This window comes from Falco naumanni, chromosome 9, assembly GCF_017639655.2.
Source record: "Falco naumanni isolate bFalNau1 chromosome 9, bFalNau1.pat, whole genome shotgun sequence".
Classification (NCBI taxonomy): Eukaryota; Metazoa; Chordata; class Aves; order Falconiformes; family Falconidae; genus Falco; species Falco naumanni.
Window position 1 is genome coordinate 26,459,904 of NC_054062.1, and position 26,406 is coordinate 26,486,309.

Here is a 26,406-nt window from a genome sequence, read left to right on the forward strand (position 1 = left end):
ATTTATTAAGGAGCTGGGGGGTTACATTTTATTTGCACCAGAAATAGCTACAAGTAGTTGTATAATTGAAGTGATATGATCATTGGTAGTAGCTTTAATCACTAAACTGAATGTGGAAATCCATGCTGGAAAAGATTACTTACAATATTTATTAAAATATGAAGGAAATCTATGTAATAAGAATTGGCTGATTTTATCTAATAAAGTTATTTTATTTTGCCTCTGGTCACTTAAAAAAAACAAATTCACATTGATATGGAACTCATAACAAATCTTTTAATACAGTGGTGGATTAACTTCTAGTATGCGTGTAAAATTTGTCAACATTTGATATTTGACCCATATCAAAATTCAAATGTTTTTCTCTTTTTGTTTTCTTTTCCTCTTTTACAAGTGTATGTGCCTATTCATAAGGATAGCTGTTATATATTGTATGATCTTTGTCCATTATTACCTCTTGACTTTCACAAATCCATTAAATCATTTAGAGATCAGCATATAATTTTTATATTGGTACTCAATGTTCATTCAATTTCTAGTTTGCTTCTGGATGTAGACAATAGTACATGAGAGTCACTCTGCACTATAGATTGGTTTAAAACCTTGATTCTTTAGTCAAATTATTAATTTTCAATGACATGTAAGCAAAAATGGAAATACTCACTGTAAGTTAAATTTCAGTATTAGTCAATGGTTGGAGGGTGAGAAAGGGAGAGAAGTAGTCAACCAACAGTGCATTTTTCCTAAAAAGAAACTAATCCCATGCACAAGGCAACTGGGGTTGGGAGACTAATTTAAAGTTATTGTATTAGACTTTTTTGTGCTAGCATAAATATCACTGGCTTTCAGATACCATTATAATGACAGACTAATATTAGAACTGGTTGCAAACATATGTATTGTATCCCTGGAATGAGTTTATTTTTAAGCCATGTGAAACTTCAGAAATCACTAGGATGTGAAAGGACATTTTCATGTACAGTTTTGACCTCTTCTCTTGCTCTTTGCCCATTAATGTATCTCAGCTGGTTTGCCTTTTAACATTCCAATACTTTCAGTAGCTTTCAAAGCTCAACTTTTCTCAAAGAAAACATGCTGCTTCTTTCTCCTCCCAGTCTAAGCTCTGCACAAGCTTGCTGATAGATTTAAAGATATACTGCTCTAAAATGGTCACACGGTACCAGACTGAAATTCAAATGTTAATCCTTCATTAACTCCAGGAAAGGAAACAGTGTGTGTATCTCAATGGAAATTTGGGATTTCTTGTAGTTGTCATTGTTGGGTAATTGACTTGTAAAGTCTTGAAACAGATATTTAGACATTTTAAATATATATCCTATTTCTTTCACTGCAGGAACCACACTTGCTAGCTACTGTAATTTAAATTTTAAAAAATTGGTAATTTTTTTTCTGAAAGACATTCACATATGCTTCTATATAGTGAAATAGTAATTTAAATGACATTTGGCATCATTTTCATAACCCTTTTTTCAATTGCCTTGTTAAAAAATAACTGGTTACTTCAAGAAAGAGCCAAAGTATGTTTCATATCCATTCCTGAACAGTATCTAATGCTATAAAATCACTGTAGAACATAGAAAGAGCAGGATTATACAGTCTGAACACTTAGAAGCTTTGAAAACTTCAGATGTAGATGTGGACTTCATTGGCTGATGTCAAGAGTTGAAGAGAAAACACTGATATTTACGTTTTTGAACATTCATAGTGCTGAGAGGGAAGGGAATCAGGTACACACTGGGTGCCCCAGGATCAGATCCAGCATGAAATCCAAATAAATAAATGCTTCTGTATAAAGACCAAGCAGCAATACAGAAGTAGAAAAAACATAAATGACACAGTATTTATGTACCAATATTCTGCAGAGAAATATATATGCACATGAACACTGGCAACTTTATTTAACCTAGTATGAGTCCTGTATCCAAAACTAAATCTCCTTTTTCCTACTGAAATGAAACTAATAGTTTGACATGTACTAGATAGGTATATATCACTTGACAAACGGGTCATTACACCTAAATTTCCATAAAAGAGCTGAGATGAGAAACTTTCAAAGCACCTTTTCCTTTGCTTCTTTCTAATGGCATTATCTGTTCAGCTCATGATGGCTAAAGTACAAGGAAATCAAACCTCTCAAGTTACTCTTTACTTTTGTAGCTGTCCCCACAGCAATCTATCATCCAGAAGCATCATTAGCATCATACATGTTGCACTGACAGAAGTCATTGTTTATTGCATTGGACCAGAAAAGATTTTAATTAAACCATTTAAGCACACTAACAAATCTAGTGGCAACCCAGAAAGGCAGGGAATGTTGGGCTGTGGGGGAGGAAGTGTTATATTTCCAGGCTTTCAAATTTCCAAATTGGGAAAAATAAAGCAGATGTTTAATTCTTAACCCCTTTGTAGCCAAGTGCTTACCAAGACAATTTCTAAAGCACTTTGTCACTTGCAAGCACTGATTAATACTGTACTAGTCTTTGGCTTTGTCCCTTCCAGAGGCAGCTCTCACAATCTGGGTCTGCCCTGGCCAGAAACTACTAAGCAGCACTCTGCACAGTGTCACTGAGCAGGATTGAGGTCGCCACTCCATGCTATACATGCTTTCCACCCCATCTTAGAGTTCTTAGAAGTCACCATGACGTGACCCAACACAGATGAGGTTCATGCTTTGAACGAAGGCATCTACATGTGCCTTTCTGCAGTGCCAGAAATAGCTTCTTCTGTTTGAGCCAGTATGCTGCATGCAGTACTGGCAGCTGGTCTCTTTAACACAAAACAGGTACCAAGGCTGAATTCTTACAATTTGGATGCAGCATGTATGCTTTATAGTAAGGGATCTTCATTGTATTCAATCTTGATAATACTGCTGTTTACCTATGTTACCACAACTGTGTATGATGTTCCTTCTCCTACTCACAACGACCTGCCAGCACCCTAAAGTCTCTCACAACATCCAGTTACCTCAGCCATTGAAATGCAGCAGTCATGATCTTGCTGATGAACTCAGTGATTACCCACTATTAGCGATGTTGCTTACTGTGGCTGAGGTAACATGATTCAAGCAAATCAACTGTTCATTTTCAAGATGCCTACAGATATACATACACAACATTTTTATGACTATGAATTAAAGACTGTCTATACCATATGGTTAAACAGTGGAACTAAAGCACTGCTTCAAGGATATAAACCACTATCAAAGAAGGTACAGCAAATCTATCCCACTATCCAGGGGGTACTTTCAAAGTTAAGTAGCTCAGCACATTTCTGGGTGGGCATATAAAATTGTTAGTTCAACATAAATGTGCAAAGAGCGTATGATGTGATTTATTTCCAAACAGAAAGTGATCAGCCAACACATTGTTTGGAGTTGCCAGGCATGTACAAAGTCACATTTGGTTTCTGATTCAGCAAGGGCATTTATTATCATTTAAGATTAGCTACTTCTAGTTAACTTGATGAAATGTAATATACTTACGATTATGCATATGATCTTTCTTAGTCTTTCAAGAATACTCTCATGTATAGGTTTTGCTTTTAAGACTGCTGTTACAGTTTTAAGATTCCCGACTGCTTCTGCCATAGTGTTTGTTCTGAGAGTTGAGATTATTCTCATACCTCTTCTGTACAGCCTTTTCAGGCTCATCTATTTCCCAGCACTTCTTGCTATAATTACTGTTTTTGTCCAGATGCAGGGAAGAGCAAGGCAGCTGCTTCTGCAGGCAGTGTCAGCAGGGAGCACTTCTGCACAGTTCCCAGGCCCTTAGCCAGCAGGGGAGAGCTGAAGGCCCAAATTCCCCCACTTCCTGGGATGCTCCAAGATTGATCCCATTACTCCCAACAGCCCGAGACACCTGTGGAGGCTCTGTATCCAACTATTTGGCCTGTATAGCAGCATTTAAGTAGGACTTGGACTTAATTTTGCCCAAGTAACAAGGGTCCTTGCCAGTCTCACTTACCAATGACCTGAGAATCGATTCCTGCTGTGCTATTTCTTGTTGTCATTTTCAGCCTCCCTTATGAGAGCAGGATGGAAATTCTTTATACCCAGACAATAGAGAGAAATTTTGTTTTTCAATGCAGTGCACAGAGCATCTTCCACCAAGACAGCCCCTGCTACTCCAAGACAGTACTCTTCCTACTAAGTCAATATTCAATATTCACCACCATTTTAGCTCTTGCTTCCCTCTGTTCCCTCAGTAAGCAAATTAGATCATCTGAAGGGACAGTTTCATACCTGGGTAAAGGGGCAATGCTCCCCCTTCCACCTTTGCCACATGTTTGCATTCTACACGCACTTTCGCCATCACTGGCTCTCACTTGGCCACAAAGGCAGTACATCCAGACTTTATCCCAATGAAAACTTTTTTTGCGTGTAGTTATTTTTCAGTCAGACAACTTCACTAATGCAGCTTACTGTGCAACTGCTGGTGACAGAACAGAGGGGGTGGAGGAAGCACAGTAACCACAGAACAGACCTCTTCAGGAGGGTTAAAGCAGCTGTGAAAAAAGCCAGCTTCAGTGTGAGATTTCACAGAAACCCAGGCACTGAAGAAGCTGCAGCCCGGGATGGGGGTGGGTCTCCTCACCAGCAATTTTCTCCCACCAAACCCTCTCTTTCTAGCCAGAAGCTCCCCTTGGTTCAAGGGAATTGCCTTGGTTAATTTACAGCTGGTTCAACTCACAAAAGAGTCTGAGAAGCACTAAAGTCAACACAGGGATGGAGACATTCCTCCAAGCCAGGAGCAGAGGGAGAAGGGAGGGAGCAGGACTGGCCCTTCTGGCAGCTACAGCCACTGGGGCGTTCAGGGGCCTCACACCGCTTCCCCCAGCCCAGCCTGGTGACACCTTGCTGGCTCCAGCGAGCGAGCACCAGCAGGGCTCCATGCTAGCTGCATTTTATCAAACAACCCCTTGGAAAGAGCTCAGGTTATCTGAGGGCAAGAGACTTGGTGCGGGGGAGGTAGGATCCTGGAAGAGCCCCCATACTCTCACCTCAGAGACAGCCTGTTAGACTAGCCATGGTGGAAAGGCCTGCTCACTTAAAGAGTATCACAGTATCCTTATAACTGCCTTTTCAAGGCCTAATTGTTCCAGGGTGTCCTCGCTCAAAGAATGGCGAACTCTGCACTTTTCTGATTACAACCTGAATTTGTCAACTTCACATATACAAAATATAGCTTGCACAAAACAATCAGAACATTCTAAATTTCTGAGTTAGCTTTCAACAAAATCACCTGCATGCAGTTATTGGAAGAGGATCCAGGCAGGTGCAAGCAGCAGGTGGCCTCAGATGTGATTGAGCCCTGTTAAAGGGCAAGATTATTAAAAGAAGCTGACAGTGTAAATCCTGTTAGATGTCACTATTAAACTGGGTCCAAAACTGGTCAACAGCATAGTGCATTCTCTGTGTCCAGCAGGGCTCCACGCTGAGGATATTTCTGCAGCATGTCCTATTTCTTGGAGATCTCAGGTCACTGGTATCTTGACTACAGACTAGCAATATTCTCTAGGCCACTTATTTGTAGATGTGGCCAAAAATGGAGCTTCTGATGCTTCAGTATCTCCCTTTGTTCTGAATCAGAATGAATAGTAGCAAGTTTCCCATAGAAGTAAAATAAAAATGCTTTGGAACCACTGAAGCAGTAGCACTGACATGCCTCATTTAGGCCTTTTACTTTAAACATAAAAATAAATTGATTCAACTTCATCACATTTTTTTATATAGTCTTAATCATTGATGAAGTTAAGAGTCCTGCAAAACAATCTGCATTTTTAAAGATAATTTTTTCTGCTACAAGACTAAGCTGGCTCTTCTGAACTCTCTTCTCAAAATAAGAAATGAGACTGTAATCTCGCAGCCCACATCAGCAGCAGGCCCTCCTCCTGGGTTTTGCTGAGGCTAGGTTTCTAGTGGTCACAGTTGTTATTCCTGTATGTGGTGACTTGCTTCCCTTTTCAAACACTAAACCCCATTCTAATTGGTTTAAGCATATACCAGTGCATTACTACAGAGATATGGGAAGTGGTTTTATTTTCTGAGTTCCAGTAAGTGTCATCTCAACAGTGACATGCAAATATAGAGTTCAGCCCACAGAGCATTACACTGCCAGTGAGGAAGATAGTATAATTTTTAAAAGAACCTTGGAAACCTCGCATCTCTCTATCAGTCAGCCTAAGACTAATGGGGACACACATGTTCTAGGAAAGATAACATGAACTTCCCATTGCATGCACTAAAAAGACAGATTTATGTTGCAGATCGAACTTTACTGTCTTGGACCCAGGTTATTTCTGAAGCTGGCTTTGAAGGAGCAGACTGTTCATTCAGCATCTGAGATTGAATACAACAAATTCAAGTCTTGGATAGCCAAGTGTGAGAAAGCAGCTCCTGGGGTATAAAATGGGCTGGAAACCCAGGTCATAAACAAATAAATCATAGATAAATCCACTCATAGCTTATAAAAGAGCAAAGGATCAGCTAGATGAATCTTTCCTTGGAGTTCTTCAAAGCAAAATGGGTTAACCTTAAACGTGTACACTTCAGGTACTATTGCAAAAGCAGTTTCCTTGAAGCAATACAAACCACCAGGATTAACTGAGCTGCTACTGCAGCAAAATACCTTTCTCTCAAAGAAAAAACAAGTTTCTAATATCTCAACAGTTAAATAAATGTGGCAGGGTATGCAGTACAAACTCATCAGTTTTGGAGTTCTGGCAAAACCATACAGTAGTTCAATGCATATTAAACCTAATAAGTCATTTGTTTAAAAAAAAAAAAAAACCAAAGACAAAACTCATTTTGAATTATATGAAACGATAGAGCAGCAATACTACAAACAGATTTCTACTGATGGTGCTGAAGTAATTCTGATTGTCCTAAAAAACCTAAAACACTCGACTGTTTCTTCCAGCATGATAGACATCTGGATCTCAAACCCCCATAACATGTTGAACACAGCTCTTAGTAACACAACATTAGATGAACAGTTTTGTTTAACTAAAACCATGCCTAAGGACAAAATATCAGCAGCACTTCCTGATGGCTGAAAAATCCACAGCAGACCAAGAAACCCATCCCCAACAGTCCTATTTACACCAAGCATTTCCTGAATGTATTCCTTTGCTACTAACACTGCTACCAACACAGCTTCATTTGTACTATGTGAGGTCTTACACAAAGCAAATGCAGAGATGGCTGCTGTGGTCTTAGAGATATCATGTATATCAACCATTCTCACACTGCTAGTATGACTTATCCTTATTTTTTCACTACAAGCATCCGTGTCCAAGCAGTAAGGAGAAGCTCCATGAGTGCAAACAAAGGCAGAGTGACTCTGCACATAGCAATTGGCCCTATGTCATTGCAACTGCTCCCACACTCAGACCTGAAAGGTCAGAAGTATATTAGAACTGTTAAGCACCCGCACTGGATTACCAGCTTCAGTATAGATGAAACCACATAGCCCAGCTTTGGCTGGCACAACTGTTAGCAACTAATCTCGTCCTTACAGAGCAGCTCTACAACAAACAGGATTGCTGTTCATCTCTGCATTCACATTAAAGCAGTAGGCTCACCTATCCGAAACGACAGCAGACATCTCTTATACCACTTATATAACTGTGACTTTAGTTTCATTGCAGAATATCAACATTTGTGTTCAACAAATATGATTCACTGTGTTTTGAAAGTAACAGAGATAGAATGATAGAGGCAGCATGATTCACCTCAGCCTTGAAACTGCACAGAGCTATGTTTCACTAGAATTATGCTACCTACATTTGTTACCTCAGAGATATTTGCAACAGTTATTATGAACTGAGAAGACACTAAAATAAACATTCACAACCAAAAATTGACCGATATAGTTTGACGATTCTTGCCACAAACTGCCAACCCTGAAAAAATTTTTTCCTTATTTTTGCCAACTTCTAATTATACTTTCACTGAAGCACATTTCCTTTCCTTCTTCCTTCATATTTGTCTCTGTCTTCACCTAGCCTTCTGCCACTGATCTTTTTCAAATTTATCTTCCAGGTAATAAAATGAATGGTGCATTTACATTTTTCCATGTTCATTTTAAATTGCATCCTTTGACTATAGATATAGCACCCCTAAGCACCTCTGATTTTTAAGTGATTTTAAAAACAATTAATATTTCATTTTTGCATAACTTTGCTCCTTTTCCTTTCTTTATTAGTAATTTATCCATTATGTATATACTAACACTGGAGGCAAAGCTAAATTGGAACCTCACTGGGGTAGGCATCAAACAGTTTTAGCAAGGTTTTTTTCTTCAGATTCTAAAATCCAAACAAGCTAGACAAAATGTTGAGGAAAATAGAAAAGACAAATATTTGTTAAAGTGTTGTTTGAATAAAATTATGAATGAGAAATGAGAATATCAACCATAACTCAGCAAAACAGTTAAGCACAGACCCCAGCAAATAAACATACCCTGTTGCCTTCATTGGGAATGCCTTAAGCTCATGCCTAAATGCTATATTGATTCGGACCTCACATGTCTTGCCTGAATTAATGCAAGATTTCAGTTTTGCACATAAAGTACTGCCTCCACTCCCAAAGAAGCTCACACTTGTGAGTAATGCCACACCTGAGATAAGCATCACAGCTCCGAAGCTTGACTTCTGGTTATTCATAACAGGTCTAAAACTGGTAGCTGCCAAACAATTTCTCAATCTTCTGCTGAGATTCTTTAACCTTTTTGAATGGGAGTATTTTACTCATAATGCCCCTTTCAACCTTTTCCTCTAAGGAAACTGTTCATCAGGATGACACTTCTCTACCAGAAGTCCAAGCATTCACAAAGATGAACAGATACCACCACCTTGTATTATATAAGTGAGATATTACTGAAAGGAGTAGTATTTAATTTGAAAGGCTCTGTAACACAAAGAAACAGGATCAGAATTAGGCTGAAGTACAAGGAATTGCAATTTTAATATGTAATATGGTTACAACCTGTTCATCTGCCATGCAAACTGGTCTCACTATAAAGCTACTTCACACACATCTTGCTACCACTAGATGTCAGGTTTATACACTTTAAAATGGATAAATGTCTTAAAATAGCAATTCACAATAGAAACATAGTTCTTTATTATGCCATTCTTTCTGGACTGACCCTTGATTTCAAGGATTCCACATTTACCTTCTTCTCTTCTGCTTTTTTTTTTTTTTTTTTTCCCCTCAATAAGACACAGTTCTCCTTTACCTAAGAAAAAAAGACATAAAATTTTTTCCACTATGCATTTATTCCATTATTTACTCAGTCTGACAAACTGAAAATTTTTGCCAGATATCACTGGCAAAAGTCTATAGCTCAGGTTGTATTTCTAGAGGCCAGCACTGAAATCTTATTCCACAAAGATATTTTTATATTACATGAGGACATTTTTACTAAGAAATGCCATATCTTCTCTAACTAACTACAGACAGTCTACTATGCCAGTTAATAGGGGATATCATTAACATTGTTTATTACAGTGCTATGATTTTTCAGATTTACACTCATATTGGCTGCTAAATGTAGATCATTTCTATTCACACTCCAAATTTCTATGTCTCAGAAGAGAAAAATGTAGCTGTAGATTACTGCTAATGCTGGCTTCTTGCAAGTCTTTTTGTCAATACCAGATACCATGAACAGGTCTTAACATAAAGTTGGTCATACTGAATACAGAGCTTTTATAATATATTAGGCATCTACTTTGACATAACAACATGGAATTACTTCACATCAAGCAAACCTGGTTTTTTACTCCCCTCCCCAAAACTGAAAAAAATTAGGTGGATGTCAAAATCATTATACAATATTATATTCAGATATATATATACACACACAAAAAAAAAAAAAAAAAAAAAACACACAACCAAAACACCTAATTCCACAGCAAACCTCTCCAAACTGGCCCCCACTCAGAACTGGCAACGTTACAGAATGTAACTCGGCATTACTGCAAGGTAATGTCAAGACTGTTAAGTCTCATGCAGCTTTACTGCCCAGATATTGACAGCTTATCTAGCAATAGTTTGTTTGGAGTTTATATATAGATATACATTTGTTTATATATAGACAGTATGTTTGTTTATCATAAAGTCAAAGGAATCCCCTCATCCTCATTCACTTCAAAATTTGGCCTTTCCAAATTCCTACTGATCCTTCATGGCTCTCCTGGATTGTATAGGTATTATTTGCACCTGCAGCCATAACCATCTTATATAGGTGCTTACCTACAAGAAGGAACTGAGAAGTACGGAAGGTAAGAGAGACGTGCTTCCATGAACCTCAAAATATAGTTGAAAAGACTGTATCATACAATCAACTGTAACAACCTTCTTCAAAGACATTAAAAAAAAAAATTGAGACAATAACTCTATTAAAAACACCCCTTAGCACAACCTCAGCGAGAACTGTGAAAACATGGCAAAAAACTCCAGAGCACATGTGGGGACTCAAGCGCGTCAGGTCCTGTGACTTCTACTTCTGACAGGCATGTTTATGACTTAGAAGCCTTCCTCAGAAAAGTGCTAAATTTGGGGTAGGTGAAGGTGCCATATATGCCACACAGTGTTACAACGTTCTATCTATAACTCCATTCCCTTCACCTTCTTACCTTACTTAGCTTCCTCAAACCAGGACTCCGTTTGCATACTAACTACCCCATACCCACTTACCAGTCATCCACTGCATGTCCCCAAGTCTGCAAAATGCCATCAATCCCACCCAGCCAAGGCATGTAAGCCACTTGTCGGCCACTTGTAAGACAGAGAACCAGAGCACCTCAGATATGCCAGTTTACTCTGTGTGTACTACATGGTCCACATGTATGAATTGGTGTAAACTTTTCCAGACAAAAACACATAAAACCTACTCACAGGTCTGCAGCTCCAGACTGCACAGGACTTTAGTTTCTCTTTGCTTTTGATGTAAGGTTTCCTCTTTGTCAGCACCATGCTGGCGAGCAACTACAGCAGGATAGGCTCAGATCCAAGATATGCTTTTGCAAGTAAAGGAGCAAGAGACACACCTCAAACGTTTGCATCACTGCAGCATTTCTCCCGTTCCATGATGTTATCTGCAGAACAAAGCTGGCTGGCTTGATCTGCAAGCTAAGAGTTTTGGTTACTCTTAGCTACTGAGCTAAGTAAGTGAGCTTCTGAGGAGGCTGATGCCAGGTGAATGAAGCAGCCAGTAGAAAAGAAGAAATCAATAGTGGGTTTGAAAAGAACATTTTTTATATGCTTTCTAATTGCTTTCTAACATGAAACTGTAAATATAAAAAAACCAAACACCCCAGCCTGTCCCTTTGGTTCCTCATTGTACATTTGCCAACTCAGATACCACTATGAAAGAAACTACTTAAACTTTTTTATCACACACTCATTTGCAATATATTCTAGTCATGCCAATATGAATCACTAACAATGTATATCATAAGCAACAGAAGCAATGGATAATTAAAACCTGGAAGAATTAGTCATCTTCTTATAGAAGCTACCATGTAATTACAAAAACATTGAGTTTGCAAGATATTTTTATACTCTTTCTAAGATCAGAATTTTGTCACTAAAACGCAGCAGCAGCTCTTAGTTGCAATCAATGGTACAATGCACTGCAAAAAAATAAACATACAAAATAAGAAAAGATAGCTTTCAGCTGGACCCATAGATGCTAATCTCAAACTGTAGGGAGGCTCAAAGCTTAATCCCCTTATTGAAGACTATCTTGGAGGAAAGGGGGAATCAAGTTAAAACTCTCTATATAAAACATTCACCACTATAAGAAGTGCTTACATCTGTAGCTTCCTACTCTACCAAGATTAAGTGCTAGTCAAAAAAGCGCTGGATCTGACCATGCATACAGCACTTGTCTATGTGGAAAAAGCTGCTTAAACAGCACATTCCAGTAAACATCAGCTTAGAAGGGTAGAGAATTACACATGCTATTTGGTTGCAATCACCAAGCAATTATACCTCAACAATCTTAACGCACACAAGTAAAAGTTGAACTGTACTGTTTTGCAAAGAAAAGAGAATGAGCAAGAATGAAACCCTTACAACAAAAAGCACAGCAGCTTCCTCCTCTTATTTAGAAGGTGCAATAACAGGGGAGGAAATGGCCCTAATATTGCTGGTCATTGATCTGATGAGGCAATTTGGTGAGTCATCATTACAGCTGATGAAATCTGAACAAGCCCAGATGGGCCTGTATGTCAATCAGACAGCTCAATATAGTTTTAAATTTCCTCAGGAATTTGGTGATTTCTAGATCTGCTAGATCATCTGCTAATTACCATATGCACTATATGTAGATATGCAGCTGCTTTTTGTTACACTATAATTACAGGCTAAGGATTAAATGTAGGGAGTTCTCCAGTGCCTGATATGGCATATTTTCACAACAAATATATCAAAGAAATGCAGAGATTCACTTGAATTTCAATACAGACTGAGGAAAAAAAGTTTTCTCTGAGAGCTCACATATTCTCTGCTTGATCTCCTTGTCTCATACACTTATTATTGGTGTCTCATTTTGTATGCCTGATACAAGCTCAACTATTGTGCTGATAAGATGGTGAGAGAAAACACAAAACAGTTTGGAACGGCACCGATGACTGGGGTGTTATTCAGAAAAACAGAGAGAGCTGAACAAACATCAATCATACTACAATGAACTCGGTATCACTGAAGTCACTGGAAAGTAACAGTTTCAGAGATTTCACATCCATTACAGGTGTGCCTAGGAAGTCTCAGGAAACAAGCAAATTAATATCCTCTTCCTAACATAAAAGTAGAAGGAAGGTTAGAATTGCATCTATTAAACATACATGTTTTCAGCCTGACCTATCCGCTGTTGAAATCCATGCTGAAAAAAAAGGGCATTTTAATGTTGGCAGGTTTCTGGACTTAAATGATGCAATCACACACTTGGTCTGGGAACAATCCAGAGATTTTACTGGAAATTTTGCACTAAAGGGAAATCCATAGATTTAAATAATAAAAAAAAAGGTTTAATTTAGAGTAGTTTAAAACTCTGATTTAAGAAGTTCAGCTGCAAGCTGCGCACTAGCTCGAACATTGAAGTACTTCTGCTGCTTCTAGTACAGCGCATGGACTTTGGCACATTGAAGTGAAAGGTATACACAGCTACACAAACTATTGAAATTATTTGGCTAAACTGTTTCCAGTACTTAAATTAGTTTCTGCAGCACTAGAGTGGGCACTGTATGTGCTAAGGTGTCACACTGAAAATTCTGTTTCCTCTATCTTCCCTCTTTCATGGGTTCAGGAGTCAGGCGGAAGTCTAGCACAAGAACAGATCAAACCAGGAGTTAATCATCTCCCACTCATTGATAAAGTAATCTTCCACTCAGCCATTCTTATGCTAATCAGCTGATTTCAATAAAAAACCTCAAAGAAATTCTGTGGTGTAGCTGGAAAGAGATGATATAAAATGGCTTGCTTGTCACTTTTCTGAATTATTTGTTAACCAGCATAATTTAATCTGCCACATGCCTGGTTAAATTCCAGATTAGCAATGTAATGTGTGTGCTACCAGCTTTCCAGAAATGTTACAACAGGCCAGTAATAAAAAGTTAAGCATTAACCAAGATGAGACAACCATGTAGCTACAAAACTAGAACTTATTTTTCAGGTCTTTGCTTAGTTCACTACTAAAAATGTCATACAATTCACTTAATTAATTGGTCTTGATTAAACTGATCTTTATTTAAAATACAAACCCTGATTTTTCTCTTTTTCAGAATGTATCAGATTATGAGCTGAGTCAATTCAAAATAATGCACCAACTGTAAGTTTCTCATTATTTTCTGCTTCCCCATTAAATGACTAATACTCTGTTATAGTCTGACAGTTTCTCTGTTAATAAGTAAGGAAAAATGATAATGAAACCTTCTGCTTACGTGAGGGGCATTAATTGATGGGGGTGGAACTTCCTCAGGGCTAGAACCCTGGAACATTTACAAGAACTGTGGTTCAGATCAGCTGACAAGAAAGTCTCTTCTGCACCAGCTGCTGGGTGATATTCTTCCTCAGGAGAGACAGGAGCAACCTTAATATTAGGAAAAGTGAAAATTCAACTTCTTCTAGAATACAAAAGCCCTTTGCTTGTATAAAGTATGAGGCCAAATTTTCAGAATTTGTTCACCTACTGCCTAGGGATCAACATAAGTGATCAGATTAACAAAGTGCTATGTTAAAAGTAATTTAAATAGAATACAGAATAAGTGAATACAGGCATAACAGTTAGGAAATGCCTTTGTGTAATCTGTGACAAATCAAGTAAATTTAGAAGGATATCCTTAATATTTAGATATATTTTTTCTCTTCTATTACTGTACAGAAACAATATTGAGGAGTTTTCTCTGTAAGCCAATGAAACCAAGAAGAGTTCAGTTTAATATGGAATAAGTTGTTCTACTTCACCTCATGGTTATTACTCCAGGTAGCTTTTTATTTTTTCCTCGAGCTGGGAAAACATCATATCTATTTAAAAATCAGAATTTTTTTCTGAATCCCACTGTATTGGTAAAAAACTGAAGGAACTTCGAGACATTTTTACCCATTAAAATCCTATTCCTATTGATAGGAATTTGATAAGATCATCAGTTACTATTCTTCTGGGTTTGTTTTAATAATTAACTGGGTAAGTAAAGAAAATATCAAAGGACTTTCTTGCAAAGCAGTTAAGTCTAATGGGACATCATTTTGAGAGAAAATGTAGACAGCATGAACATAAAGTTAACCAAGGGTGTGACCTCTTTTTCTGTGATATACATAGATCTGATCTACTACAATATCGTGGCAATCAAGAATCTACTGAACTGAGACCTAGAGTTGTACTTCTACTGATGTGGGTATTCGAGCTTTGGATTCTCAAATTGTATATTGGACTAACAAAGGAGTTTTATAGTATAAATTCTGTTGTCAAATATAAAACAAAAAAGCGAAGTAGATCAAGTCCAAAGTAATAAAAAGTCCTGAAATGCAGTGTGGATGTCACATCCCTAGCACCAGCTTTCACTCTAAAATCTTTTGCTCTTCCATCTTACTACTTGTTATTGCAAAAATTGCCTGAGTTTCTAGCACTCAAATAGTTTGCATGTTTTAACTGGAAAAAGTCTACAGTGAGCCACCAAAGTCACATGAACAGGCCTGTTCAAGCCTGTTCATACAGCAGGTAATCCCCAACGGCCCAAAACACTAAGGACAGATAAACAGAAAAATAGTAATTACCAGACAAGGTGAGACCAAAATTCTTTGTTTCTCCTGGCAACGGCCACTGCTTCAGGTCTCTGCCTGTCATAAAAGTTTCATCATGGGGCTTCATTAGACAGAAGCTAGGTCCCCCGACATGCCACTGTCCAAAGCTCTTTGCCTTTCCCATTCTAGCTCTCACTAGTGTAACACTTCGCGTTCTTCTTCTGCATAAGAAAGATTTTTGAGTCTAGAAGGCTATAAATGCGCTGTGAACTAAAACGTACAGTTATTCTACATTCTGCTAGGAAATCATATCGCAGGTGTACCAGGAGCAATCTGCAGCCATGCATGGGTATGCTTCCCTGATTTCTGCACCAAATACCTCTACTAACTCAATAGAAGGCTCTTTTCCCTCTAATCAATACTATACCTGTTCTTTCCCTAAGGTGGAAAAGATTACAGGAGCAAAAAAGACAAAATTGTTGTATCTGGGAAGACTTTATCATATCAATACTCTGAAATAAACCTTTTTTGCACTACACTTTCCATGAAGTCTCCTAGTTAATTCGATTAGTATTAGTTTTGACAGCCTAATGACAGCCTGATGTAAACTAGTTCCCATCAACACTCAAAGCCACAGGTCTACCCAGATTGCTTCCAAGCAACTACTGAATATAGTAGTGAAATTTTCAAGGTGCAATCTCTGCTAGTGTCCTATCCTATTCCTGAAATGCAAAAATGAATGGTTGATTTCCTTCCTCGCTTCCCAAAACAGTAACAGAAGAGGTGCTACTTTCAAACACAGGACAGTAGAGCACTGAGGCACTAGCCCAAGCCCTCTCTGGAGCTGGCTGCCAGGGTTGTGCAACAAATTGCTTTCACAGGTTTACATGTTTTCAACAGTCCTGACATCATGTTGAAATCTTGAGGTTTGCCTAAAGCCATTCCTCCTGCAGAAGCACCATTGGATTTTTCACTCCACACAGCAGACTCAGCTGATACCTTCCCACTCTGAAAGCCTGGGGTCACCCAAAACACTGAACAAGTTCACTCTCAAGAATGGCAGTACAACAGCACATTCCAGATGTTTCCCATCGGAGAAGTTTCAAACATCCCACTGACTACAGTCATGGGCTCGTTTATTCCATTTTAAGATTTATGCCAGGAAGAACACTATATAAACCATCACACTACATTTGGGAGCACTCTTTAAGAAAGTGCAGATATCAAAAGCAACCTCATACCACAGATGTTTCAGAATACTGGAACTTAAGTGCTTTCTAAGCATGCAGTCTTGCTATCTTTACTTAACATTTTAATAAGCAGTGCAAATAAGATAGGTATTTATAACTATTCAGCAAAACCGGCATATAAGCTGTAACTCAGTTATAAAAATTCATAATTCGGAAGCACATTGAGAAACAAATGTAATTACAGCTCCGTCACCTCAGTGTAGATAGTTGAAGACTTCCAGTATCAGATGTTCACGCAGAAGTTGTTTCACAGTGCTTTCAGCTTACTTGTTTCACTTTCCCAGGGACCGTGAAATTAAAAGGCCTTCTTTATAGCTAATGTGATTAGGAATTCATCCCAAATCAAGCTCAGTATAAATTTTTCTCTCAACACATGAGCTTTGGGGACTGTTTTCCAAAATCAGGACTGGAATCTTTCATCACAAAACTCGTGCTTTCTATCACATGTGCAAATTCAGAAGCCTGTTCTGGCTGTGCCGGATTACTATGCAAATGAGAAATCTTCACCTGCAAGTCATGTATGAGGTGTCAAATCTTGAGTTTACCATTTTGTATATAGCAACACGCAGTTATGGGAGATCCTGGATAATAAGTGAGCTGTGATAAGGAACACATAATTACAAGTGTTGTTTAATTATGGTGTGGGCAGCATTTGATCTCCTTTTCTTGAAATAAATATCTACTAATTTTCACTGCTGTGAAAATGTTACTAGTTTATTTTGCCAGGAATTTATACTATATGCAGAAAAAATGCTATTCATAAATCAAATAAGCCTTTTTAAGATTGATTTATAGATTACTTTCTAACATCTTTATTTTATTTGCTCATAATTTTTAATAACTCCAGACTGAAATTTTTCATCCTCACCTCCGAGAAAAGATGTATTTTCCTGAGCTATATAAATCGCAGTTGTAAGAGATGTTACATACCAGGAAGGTATCTTGTAATGCTGAGATGTTCCACTTACAATGCGCTTGCGTAATTCAAACTGTAAGAACAAGAAACATTACACATAAACTCCTTTTTCACCCTCCCCTTTCCACTTGCATTTTTTCTTTTATTTCTTCATTAAGGAAGGTAAATAACCTAATGTGGAAAATTCACTTTTCAGTTTTTTCACAGCCATCACCATTTATATCCATGGACAAGTTCTCCATACACCACATGTAAAGGCCTGGATCTCCTCTTGGCCCATTTGCAGCTGGGTCAGGAGAGCTTGTAAGGCAAAAATCTTTTGGAGTGATGGTTTCCAATAATCACTAAACCTGGATTTCATAAATGTGGATTTGAAACTTTGCTTTGCTGAAGTAAACTCAGCTAAATTATTTTAGCATTCCTTGCTTTCTTTCCCACCTGCAGTGTGGAAATACTAGTATTTCCCTGTCTCACAGGGGTGCTATAATGGAAAAGCATCAGGAATTCTGAGTTCTTTACTCAAAATAGTAAGGAAAAACATACAGCTGCTCTGCAGGTGAAAGCTGTAACTTGCTTCCCAAAGTCCCCTTCACCAGCTGCGATGTCACAGGGCCAGGGCAATTACACACATCGGAGATGTGAATATTGTGGAGATTACTGGCCAAGCGGTGGCCAATACTGCCACCACTGCAGCTGCCAGCCAGACTCTGTGCTCTCAGGGGCCAGCCCAGGCTCGCAGGCAACAAAAGAGGGCAATGGTTCAAAGGGCAAACAGACCTCCGCTGGCAAAATCAATTCTCGTCTACTCCTGACAGAGACTTGCACCCATCTTCTCTCAACAATTTAGTCAGACACTTCAGTGCATCTAACTCATTGTCCGTGCCTCTAGCAAGAATCATTGTCTCAAGTACTTACATGCATAATCCATTTTTTTCTGTTGCATTTTTACTTCTCATTAAAAAGACAGGAAAACTGAAGGCATAAACATTAATACAATAGTTTAAGAAAAAAAGAGAAGTCAAAAAATAAATCAGTAAACTTCTAAGAGACTACAATGGCATTCAAATTTCACACATAGAGTGTTTTCTAATCCTGTTTGGAGGGAGGAGATTACATAGGCATTATCATTAAATTTATTCTTAGGTAATAAATGTAGGGTGTACAACATGATACTTTCAGTTTCACTTTGAACCACTTAGATTTCTTGCACCTATATTTTTATTTCAGTGGATTACTTTGCCTAACCAAAGACAATTCCTAGCAAAAATACTAATAAAATCAATGAGATTTTATGAGAAATAGACTGTTTCCTTAAGAAATAATAAAGACAAAGCTTTTGCTGTCTCTTTAAGCAAGATGCAGCAAAACAGAAATCTTGTGACAATCTGTATTTAGACTTTCCCCGCTCCAGAAAAAGCTCCAAGCTGAAAAAGCAAATGTGGTAGCTGACTTCTATCCCAGTACTTAGTAAGCAGGAAAGGTTTTCCCCTCTACTTGTGATATACCGTAATGGATCTTTAACTACCATATATCCTTTAAATACCAGCACTGACTCAGGTTGCATGTTTTATGTCCAAATATGTAGATTTAGATCCTTGCTGTCCTTAGTTTTTGATGTAGCTTAATGCCGCTTTAAAAAGCTCCACTTATTCCCAAAACAGAAAAAGGCCAGGGCTGCAAATTCAGAAGCTACCTCTTCCTACAGTGACCTTCCAATAAAAATGACACCTAAAAGAGACCAAAAGAGGTTTCCAGTACATAACCACTCTAGCGTCACAGAAGCATACTACAGGACACTTCCTTGGTAGGTATATATCCTCAGGAAAAAAAAAAAAAAAAAGTATCTAGATTTGACTTTAAATCACATTTTTATATATTACTTACTCATGCTTAACATAGAAAGGCTATGACAAAAGTCTACTCAGGCGTCAAATATTTACAGAGGCAGCCATTGCCTGCTGATTAGAATTAATCCTGGATATTCTCCTGGATCCTAGGAGGATCTAGGAAATATTTGCTCAGCAAAGCAACACCATCTTGCCTCGTTTTACAGCATCAGAGAATATTACACTCCTGCAGCAGAAAGGGGGCAACAGACACTTGTGTTACAGCAGTTTCTCTTCCATCCTGCCAAGAGCAACCAAGACTTTTGCAAAGACAGCAGTTACTTGAGAAGGAGGAAAGAACCCCTCATAGCTCAAGAGCATATTATGTTCCAAGTTCTAGGAATTTCAGGTCTGCTCTTATAACTAGACTGTTCACCATGCTGTCTTGAATCTAAAGCCAGGTAAAACTGGTATTCTGAAATAATTTTTGAGGTGTTTTACCAAAGCTTAACAATAAAAGACTGGAAAGATCACAGTATTAAAAGCCTTGTCGCACCACCATAGACGGCATGGATTTGAACCTGAGACCACAGTTTAATCACAGCACCTTCCCCATCTCAGCCCCATGTCAAAAGAACTGCCTAGTCACGCAAACAGACAGACACACTCCAGTACTATGAATCTTAACTGGGCATTTTTCTTAGTACTAAGGAAATCAAATCCAATCTTCTAACCAAGCTTTGACATATTTTTGAGAATTGCCAAATATTTGTGATAGTCTATCTTGACAAAATATGCTGTCCCCTATTTAAGTCAAATAACATTTGATAGTTTTCCATAGGTAAATAGTGAATGTGGGGTTTTTGCATTGTTTTATATTGAAAATGATGCATAAGGAAAATTGCACAAGGGAGAAACTATTTCTGTACATCACATTCTCCTACGACTGCAACCACACAGAAGACATTTTCAAATTGTCTTCGTAAACTGGACATGGAGATGCAAGGTGGAATTACATTAATAGTGTTCTAGGTGGGATGAAAACCAAATCCAATATAGAAGCCATTCAAGCTAACAATATGTTCAGCTGAAGAGCAATGTATATGACCTTAGGTTCAGTCCTGTGCAGTATGGCTTTTAGATCACGAGTGACTCGCCTCCCATCAGCCCACCATCTGCTTGTAGTTCACAATTAAGAAAAATTCAGAGATGCAATATTTAGGCAACAGCCTTACCTGTCTTGCAGCATCCCTTAAAATTTTAAATGAATGATATTTTAGGTATGTCTAGAAAGCCCCTATTTCAGTGGCCTTTCTCACTAAACAATGTCTTCGACTCAGCTGTCTATGGAATGCCATTTGGGGCAGGGGTGTTTAACAGTGTAATTACAGAAATGTTTCTTTAATATTGGAAACATTACGCTCATTTTTAGGGATGTAAAACAAGGTAAATCACAGACACTTTCTGATAACAAGTGTGACAGACTAGTATTAAATAACAGTAGATATCTATTAAGCCTCTTTGAAGAGCAGAAGTGGATCAGCCTCTGAGAAAGAAGCATACACTGGCCCAGCTGTAGGGGAAGCCAGGTCTGTAACAAGCAGCTTAATCTCAATAAATTTTAGTGAAAGTAGAAACATTTATCTTTGTTAGTAGTCTAGACCAGCCTAGATAGCAATAGAATATCAGCTGCACAGCAGCTCAAGTTGGATATCAAAAATCAAAGAAACAAGTCACCTTTTTAAGACTTAGACCAAAATGACCTGCTTATGTTGGTACACAAAGCCAGAAGCAGAACCGGCAATGAAAGCTGTTGCCCAAATCACAAACCATTTTTCACTGTCATCGTACGTCTGGACAGGACCTTTTTCCTCCACCCTGTTAGTTGATGTGCTTTCCTTTTCTCTATTACATGGCTGTACTCAGACCACAGAGAAGAGGTGGCTGTAGTTTCAATTCACTGGTCTTTCTTCCCTTTTAGAAATTTATATTTGGTAGTCAGAAAGTGCTGCACCTGGGACTGAAAACTCAGAAGAAAATAACTTCTGGCTCAGTCAAGCAATGAAGTGTGAAGGACTATTAATTTATAATCTCATTTTAGCAGAATTCCACATGTGCCCCAGCTCAGGTACACACTGGGCAGAAAACAGAGCAGATGTCTTGGCTCATTTTGCTCCAAGTCTCCAAACTGGAGTCCTCTCAGTTTTTAAAAGAAATACAATATTTAATTTACAGCGTGTTATCAACACGTATTTATGCTCTCTGCAGGAGAGACATTTCATTCTTCTCGCTTTAGACTAGCCTCTGTGAAAATGAGTGAAAGCATAGCCTCTTTTTCTTTTGTATAAGCTTCATTCATTAGCTCAGCCATTTGTGCTGTGATGGCAGGTGGTCTATGCAGTATTGCCAAGAAAACTAAGGAAAGTATTAAAACCTTTCATTCAGACTTTCTTGAATACAGAAATGAGAGCAGGTAAACAGTCGAGATAAGATACTAAGCCATGAAAACTGCAGTGCTTAAAAACGGAGTCAGCTAGACAAGCAAGGTACAGAAGTTACAAAATGAGCTGCAAGGAGAAGCTGAGGGGCTGTGGCAGGAGGGCCTGTTGCAGCTGCAAGGCAGACAGTTGGTGCTGTAGCAACCAGTCACTTGAAACAGCTTCAGGAGAGGCTGTTCAGAGCAGCTGGCATGGCAAAAGGTGAAGTGCAGTTGGTAGGAATGCCACAGCCTTTGTGCAACAAAATTCAAGACCTGAAACCCAACAGCCTGCAAGGTTGCAGGTGGCAACCCATAGAATTAATAAACTGGCCAAAGATATATATTTCAAAGATTTGCCCCAAACAAACACAGAAATTGCATTCAGCATGCAAATAAATGCCTCTTTACTAGCATATTCCTCATAAACTGCCTTTCCAAGAGCAACAGCAATGTAAGTAATGTAGAACTACCTTAGTAACACCACGGATGCTGGCATGATGGTACTTGCAACATATCTACATGACGCATGGTATTAGCACTTGTCAACACATGATTCAGAGCATCAGAGAGCCTCTCTGGATAGATCATCTGTAACCACCTAAATACAGATGGTATCATAGTACATATATTTAGGAAATTAAAAGTCACAGGCAACTTCCATACTAGCTTTCTTTAATTTCCAGTGCTTCCGAACATCTGCACATAGCAGCGGGTGCAGCATAGGGACTGAGGAGCTAGCACCAAGCACAGGAGCTGCTCAGCTGCCAGAAGCAGTAAAGCTGCACTACTGGATGCTGCACATGACCTGAAATGCCTTGCCTCAAGGTGCAGCCCTGCTACCTCTTGTTCCAGAAACTGCTCAGTTGTTGCCAGCTCTGGCACTGTGCTCCACTGCACAATGTAAACACACTTTGACTTTGCAGTCTTGACGTTTGTTGCAATTCTTGGAATTCAAATTCAGATATGCTCCAAATATTTGAAGAGGTGACGTGTTTTCAGGCCAGACTATGGCCAATCCCTTGCCACACTGACAGCAGTATATGCAGCTTCCCTGCAGGATGCTACAGTTTACAACTACTCAGACCACCTCTTGCAGATTATTTTATCAACCTTCTGGAGGACAGAGGGATAAAAGGACATCCTCCAGAGTAGGGAGGCAGTTCAGTCTCCCTGCCCAAGGCTGTCTTGGTCAGGGCTGAAACTGCTGCTAAAAATTATAACAGTATTGCCTGATCTGTTTTAAAAAATATTTTATTTTATTCTTCCACAAGCCATGCCTGATTTTTCAGTCTGACAGTCCCCTTCTGTTCCTAATAGTCAAGAGTTCTGAGGGGAAAAAAAACAGATGTTTTTATTTTACAGTTCTTACTAGCGTTCCTGTTTTCCATTCTCCTCCACTGACTGCCATTGCACATTTTAGGTACTCTCCAATGTTATCCTTGACAGAGCATTAAGTCTCAGTTTCTTCTTCACAATTCTGGCACTTCAGTTTCCCCACACACCTGCTACCACAGCTTTGTCATTTCTCTTATTTAGTTCCTCACTGCCCAGTTTCATGCTTTTATTATTTTATGAAGTTCTCAGAATACTGAAAATAATCTAAAAATATCATAGAATCATAGAATTGTTTAGGTTGGAAAAGACCTTTAAGATCATCAAGTCCAGTTGTTACATATCTTACCATTTCTGTTAATTTGCCTTAGTATTCATTTCATAAAAACGATCAGATCCTTTTCTAAATCTCTGACCTGGCTGATATAATTAATTCCCTTTATCAGGAATATCAGATAAGATATTCCTTATCTCATTCCTCTGGCTCTAGCAATAATATTCTAAAGGAATACACAGGAATATAAGGCATATCCATGCTGTTCCTTTAATGAATAACAGTTCAAGATCAGAGAAGTAAAAGTATTGCTCGTATTGCTTGAAATGTCAGCATGAAATACCAGCTGTATTCCTTTTATATTACTGGTACAAATAATGTTTAGGAAAATATTCATTACTGGATGTTTTTTGTCCGCATATAACCCACAAATGGATAGATTTACATATACTCTGAAAAAAATTCCAAAGTCAAATATTTCCTGTCATTATGTTGTCTTTTTAAAGAAACAGAAAGTATGATCCACGTCTACAGGTATTCCCTGCTAGCTAATCCCTCTCCAGAGCTTTATTAAAAATTTAGAGATAAAACCAAAATTCCAACAATTTCAGCTTTTAAACAGAAGCAGTAGTAAATATGTATAATATACCTTCATCACATTGGTACTTCATTGGGGTTTAGCTTTTAAAAGAGGGGGCTGGGCTCTAAGAAAACACTGGAAAGTAACAAATGTAGCTGGTTTCAGATCACAGACCAGAGTCCTTACTGATGATGTCTTTCCGGCAACACTTCTCTACCATCATCAAGGTGAATATAATTTCAGACCCCCTGTTAATCACAATGAATAATGGGAATAAATTCTTCAGGATTAAAGATGTAAATGGTCCAGAACCAGCCTAAGTCAAAACCAACGTATCAGCATATATCTATACCTATCTTGTACCTTGCAGATTCCACAGGATGGAACACCAGTTTCTGGGAAAGCCCCACTTTCTGTACAGATTTGAAGTGTCGTTTTTTCTCAATGAACACACCAAGAACATTCTGAAACACAGCCCATGGCATAGCTCCAGCAGATAGCTAGCCAGGCTTAGTATTTATTCTATACAAAGCTCAAAATTTTGCTTATTATGGCATTTCTTTCTATTCTAATATTCTTGAGTATTGGCTTACCTAAAATAAAGCAATCCTGGGTCAGATCAAAGGTTCAATTCATAGACATTTGTGACATTAGCCTGCATCAGGTGCCTAAGGCAGGTAAGAATGAGCAAATGGGTGCTTCCGTATGCAAGCAAACGAACATCACTCACTGACATGGTATAACACCCCAATGGACCATGCTGAACAAATAAATTTACACCGTGAACTTTGATTCAGGAAAGTGTTGGTGGTATCAGGTCTACCAGGAATAATAATAATAACAGAAATCTACAATTTCTTGAGAAGCTCATGATACTTTGAGGAATCTTTTTCATAAAGGGGGAAATTCTCCTGTGAACAGAATGACAAAAGTTATCCAAGGTTGCAGAAGGCTTAAGCTTAAAAGAAATCACAACACTTAAGGAAAAGATACCTTAAAACCCAGTAATTTCTCCCTGGAAGACTCTATTGTATCACTGTTGTATTCCTATTTGCTAACTAATATGAACATTTTACAGCAAAAGCTATACAAATAATATATACCTTGTCAACAGTTTCAAATTACAAATGGCACACAGCAATCTAGTCTTCACTCATCGGTCTGTTTATAAACATATTCCTGACTCAACATTATTGTGGCAATAACAAACAGGACAATCTCCAATGTGTAACATAATCCCAGGCAGATCAATACAACATGGAGAAGGTTCAAGTATGCAAGCCCATGCTGAAGATGTTGGTAAAATCCACTAGTGTCCAGAAATTAAAAATCTTGTCAGACTATCATCTATGTATACGATTTCTAAACTACTAGTCAGAAAATTTCTTTCATCCCAAAATATTTTAGCTTGTAATTTCTTCAATGCAGTAGCTACCTTCTTGTCTATTAGAACAACACAGAATGAAAAAAAGGATAATTGTTTATGAATAAGGCTCCTATGTGCTACTGCAATACAATGAACATTTAAATTTACACATATGCGTTTATTTACATGTAGACATCTATCAATTTTTTTCTTCTTTCACTTCTCTCCGAGTTCGCTCCATATTTTAAATCTGAAGGGATGACAAAAAAAGTAGAAACAGTTATTCTGAAAAAGTGTTTGATACTAAATGTAGAATTTTTTTCTCCCAATACACTCTGAGAGTAGAAAGATGCACAGGCCCTTATGACCACAAACTTAGGAAGTAACTCTTCTAACTGCTGAACTACAGCAATAAATGCTTCACAATAGGTTATATAAAAATAATAACCCACTATGATATAACGTGGCACTCTATTAATCTGCTACAGTTTTGTAGTCTTAATGCAATTAAAGTTACCAACTGTGTAACTGTGTAATATTTTTTGCAACAATTCACAAAATTTTCAGTCTTAGACAACAGAAAAAATTAATGGCTATAGTTACAAATCTGAGCAATTTTTCCCCACAGAAGAGAGTATTCCATGAAATTCTTTATCTTTGGTCATAAAATGTTATCTTGCTATTATTTCAAATAATAGTTTGCTATATTTTTATTTAATAAGATAATTTCTTCTTTATAAAGTCCCTCATCTTGATTACCGAACGTTTTTGGAAGGTAATATTTCAAACCCACTATACTTTTGGGTGAGAAGGACTGTCAGAACTTGTTCTGTTCAGTGACATTTCTGCTCCCAGAACATAGTGTTAGGCAAGTCCAGTTGTCCAAGAAACAGAAGAGAGCAGTCTTAAGAATATGGAAACACAAAAACCAGAAAAGACTACAGACAAAGTATTTTTCCTGTTCCTGCTTAGGAAATTATTGCGGTCACTGAAGCAGTGCAGGTTACCAAACTGTGCCAGAGAAGATCAACCATTTTCCTTGGCTGTATGTATTATAGGGTAGTGCAGGAAAGAAGTGGTTTAAAAACTAATGGGGTTTCAGCATTTTCTAG

The 26,406-nt window shown here is 38.1% G+C and overlaps 1 protein-coding gene across 7 annotated transcripts in view; it reads left to right on the forward strand.

Annotated features, from left to right (window-relative positions):
* BLNK (B cell linker) overlaps positions 1–26,406 on the forward strand; it is a 100,307-nt gene that overhangs the window by 17,325 nt on the left and 56,576 nt on the right. For 3 of the 7 annotated variants that reach the window (XM_040605488.1, XM_040605489.1, XM_040605490.1), the window contains exon 3: positions 13,813–13,859. In XM_040605488.1, coding sequence (XP_040461422.1) covers positions 13,813–13,859 — 47 coding nt within the window. The other 4 variants (XM_040605494.1, XM_040605497.1, XM_040605495.1 and 1 more) reach the window with 3 other exon arrangements.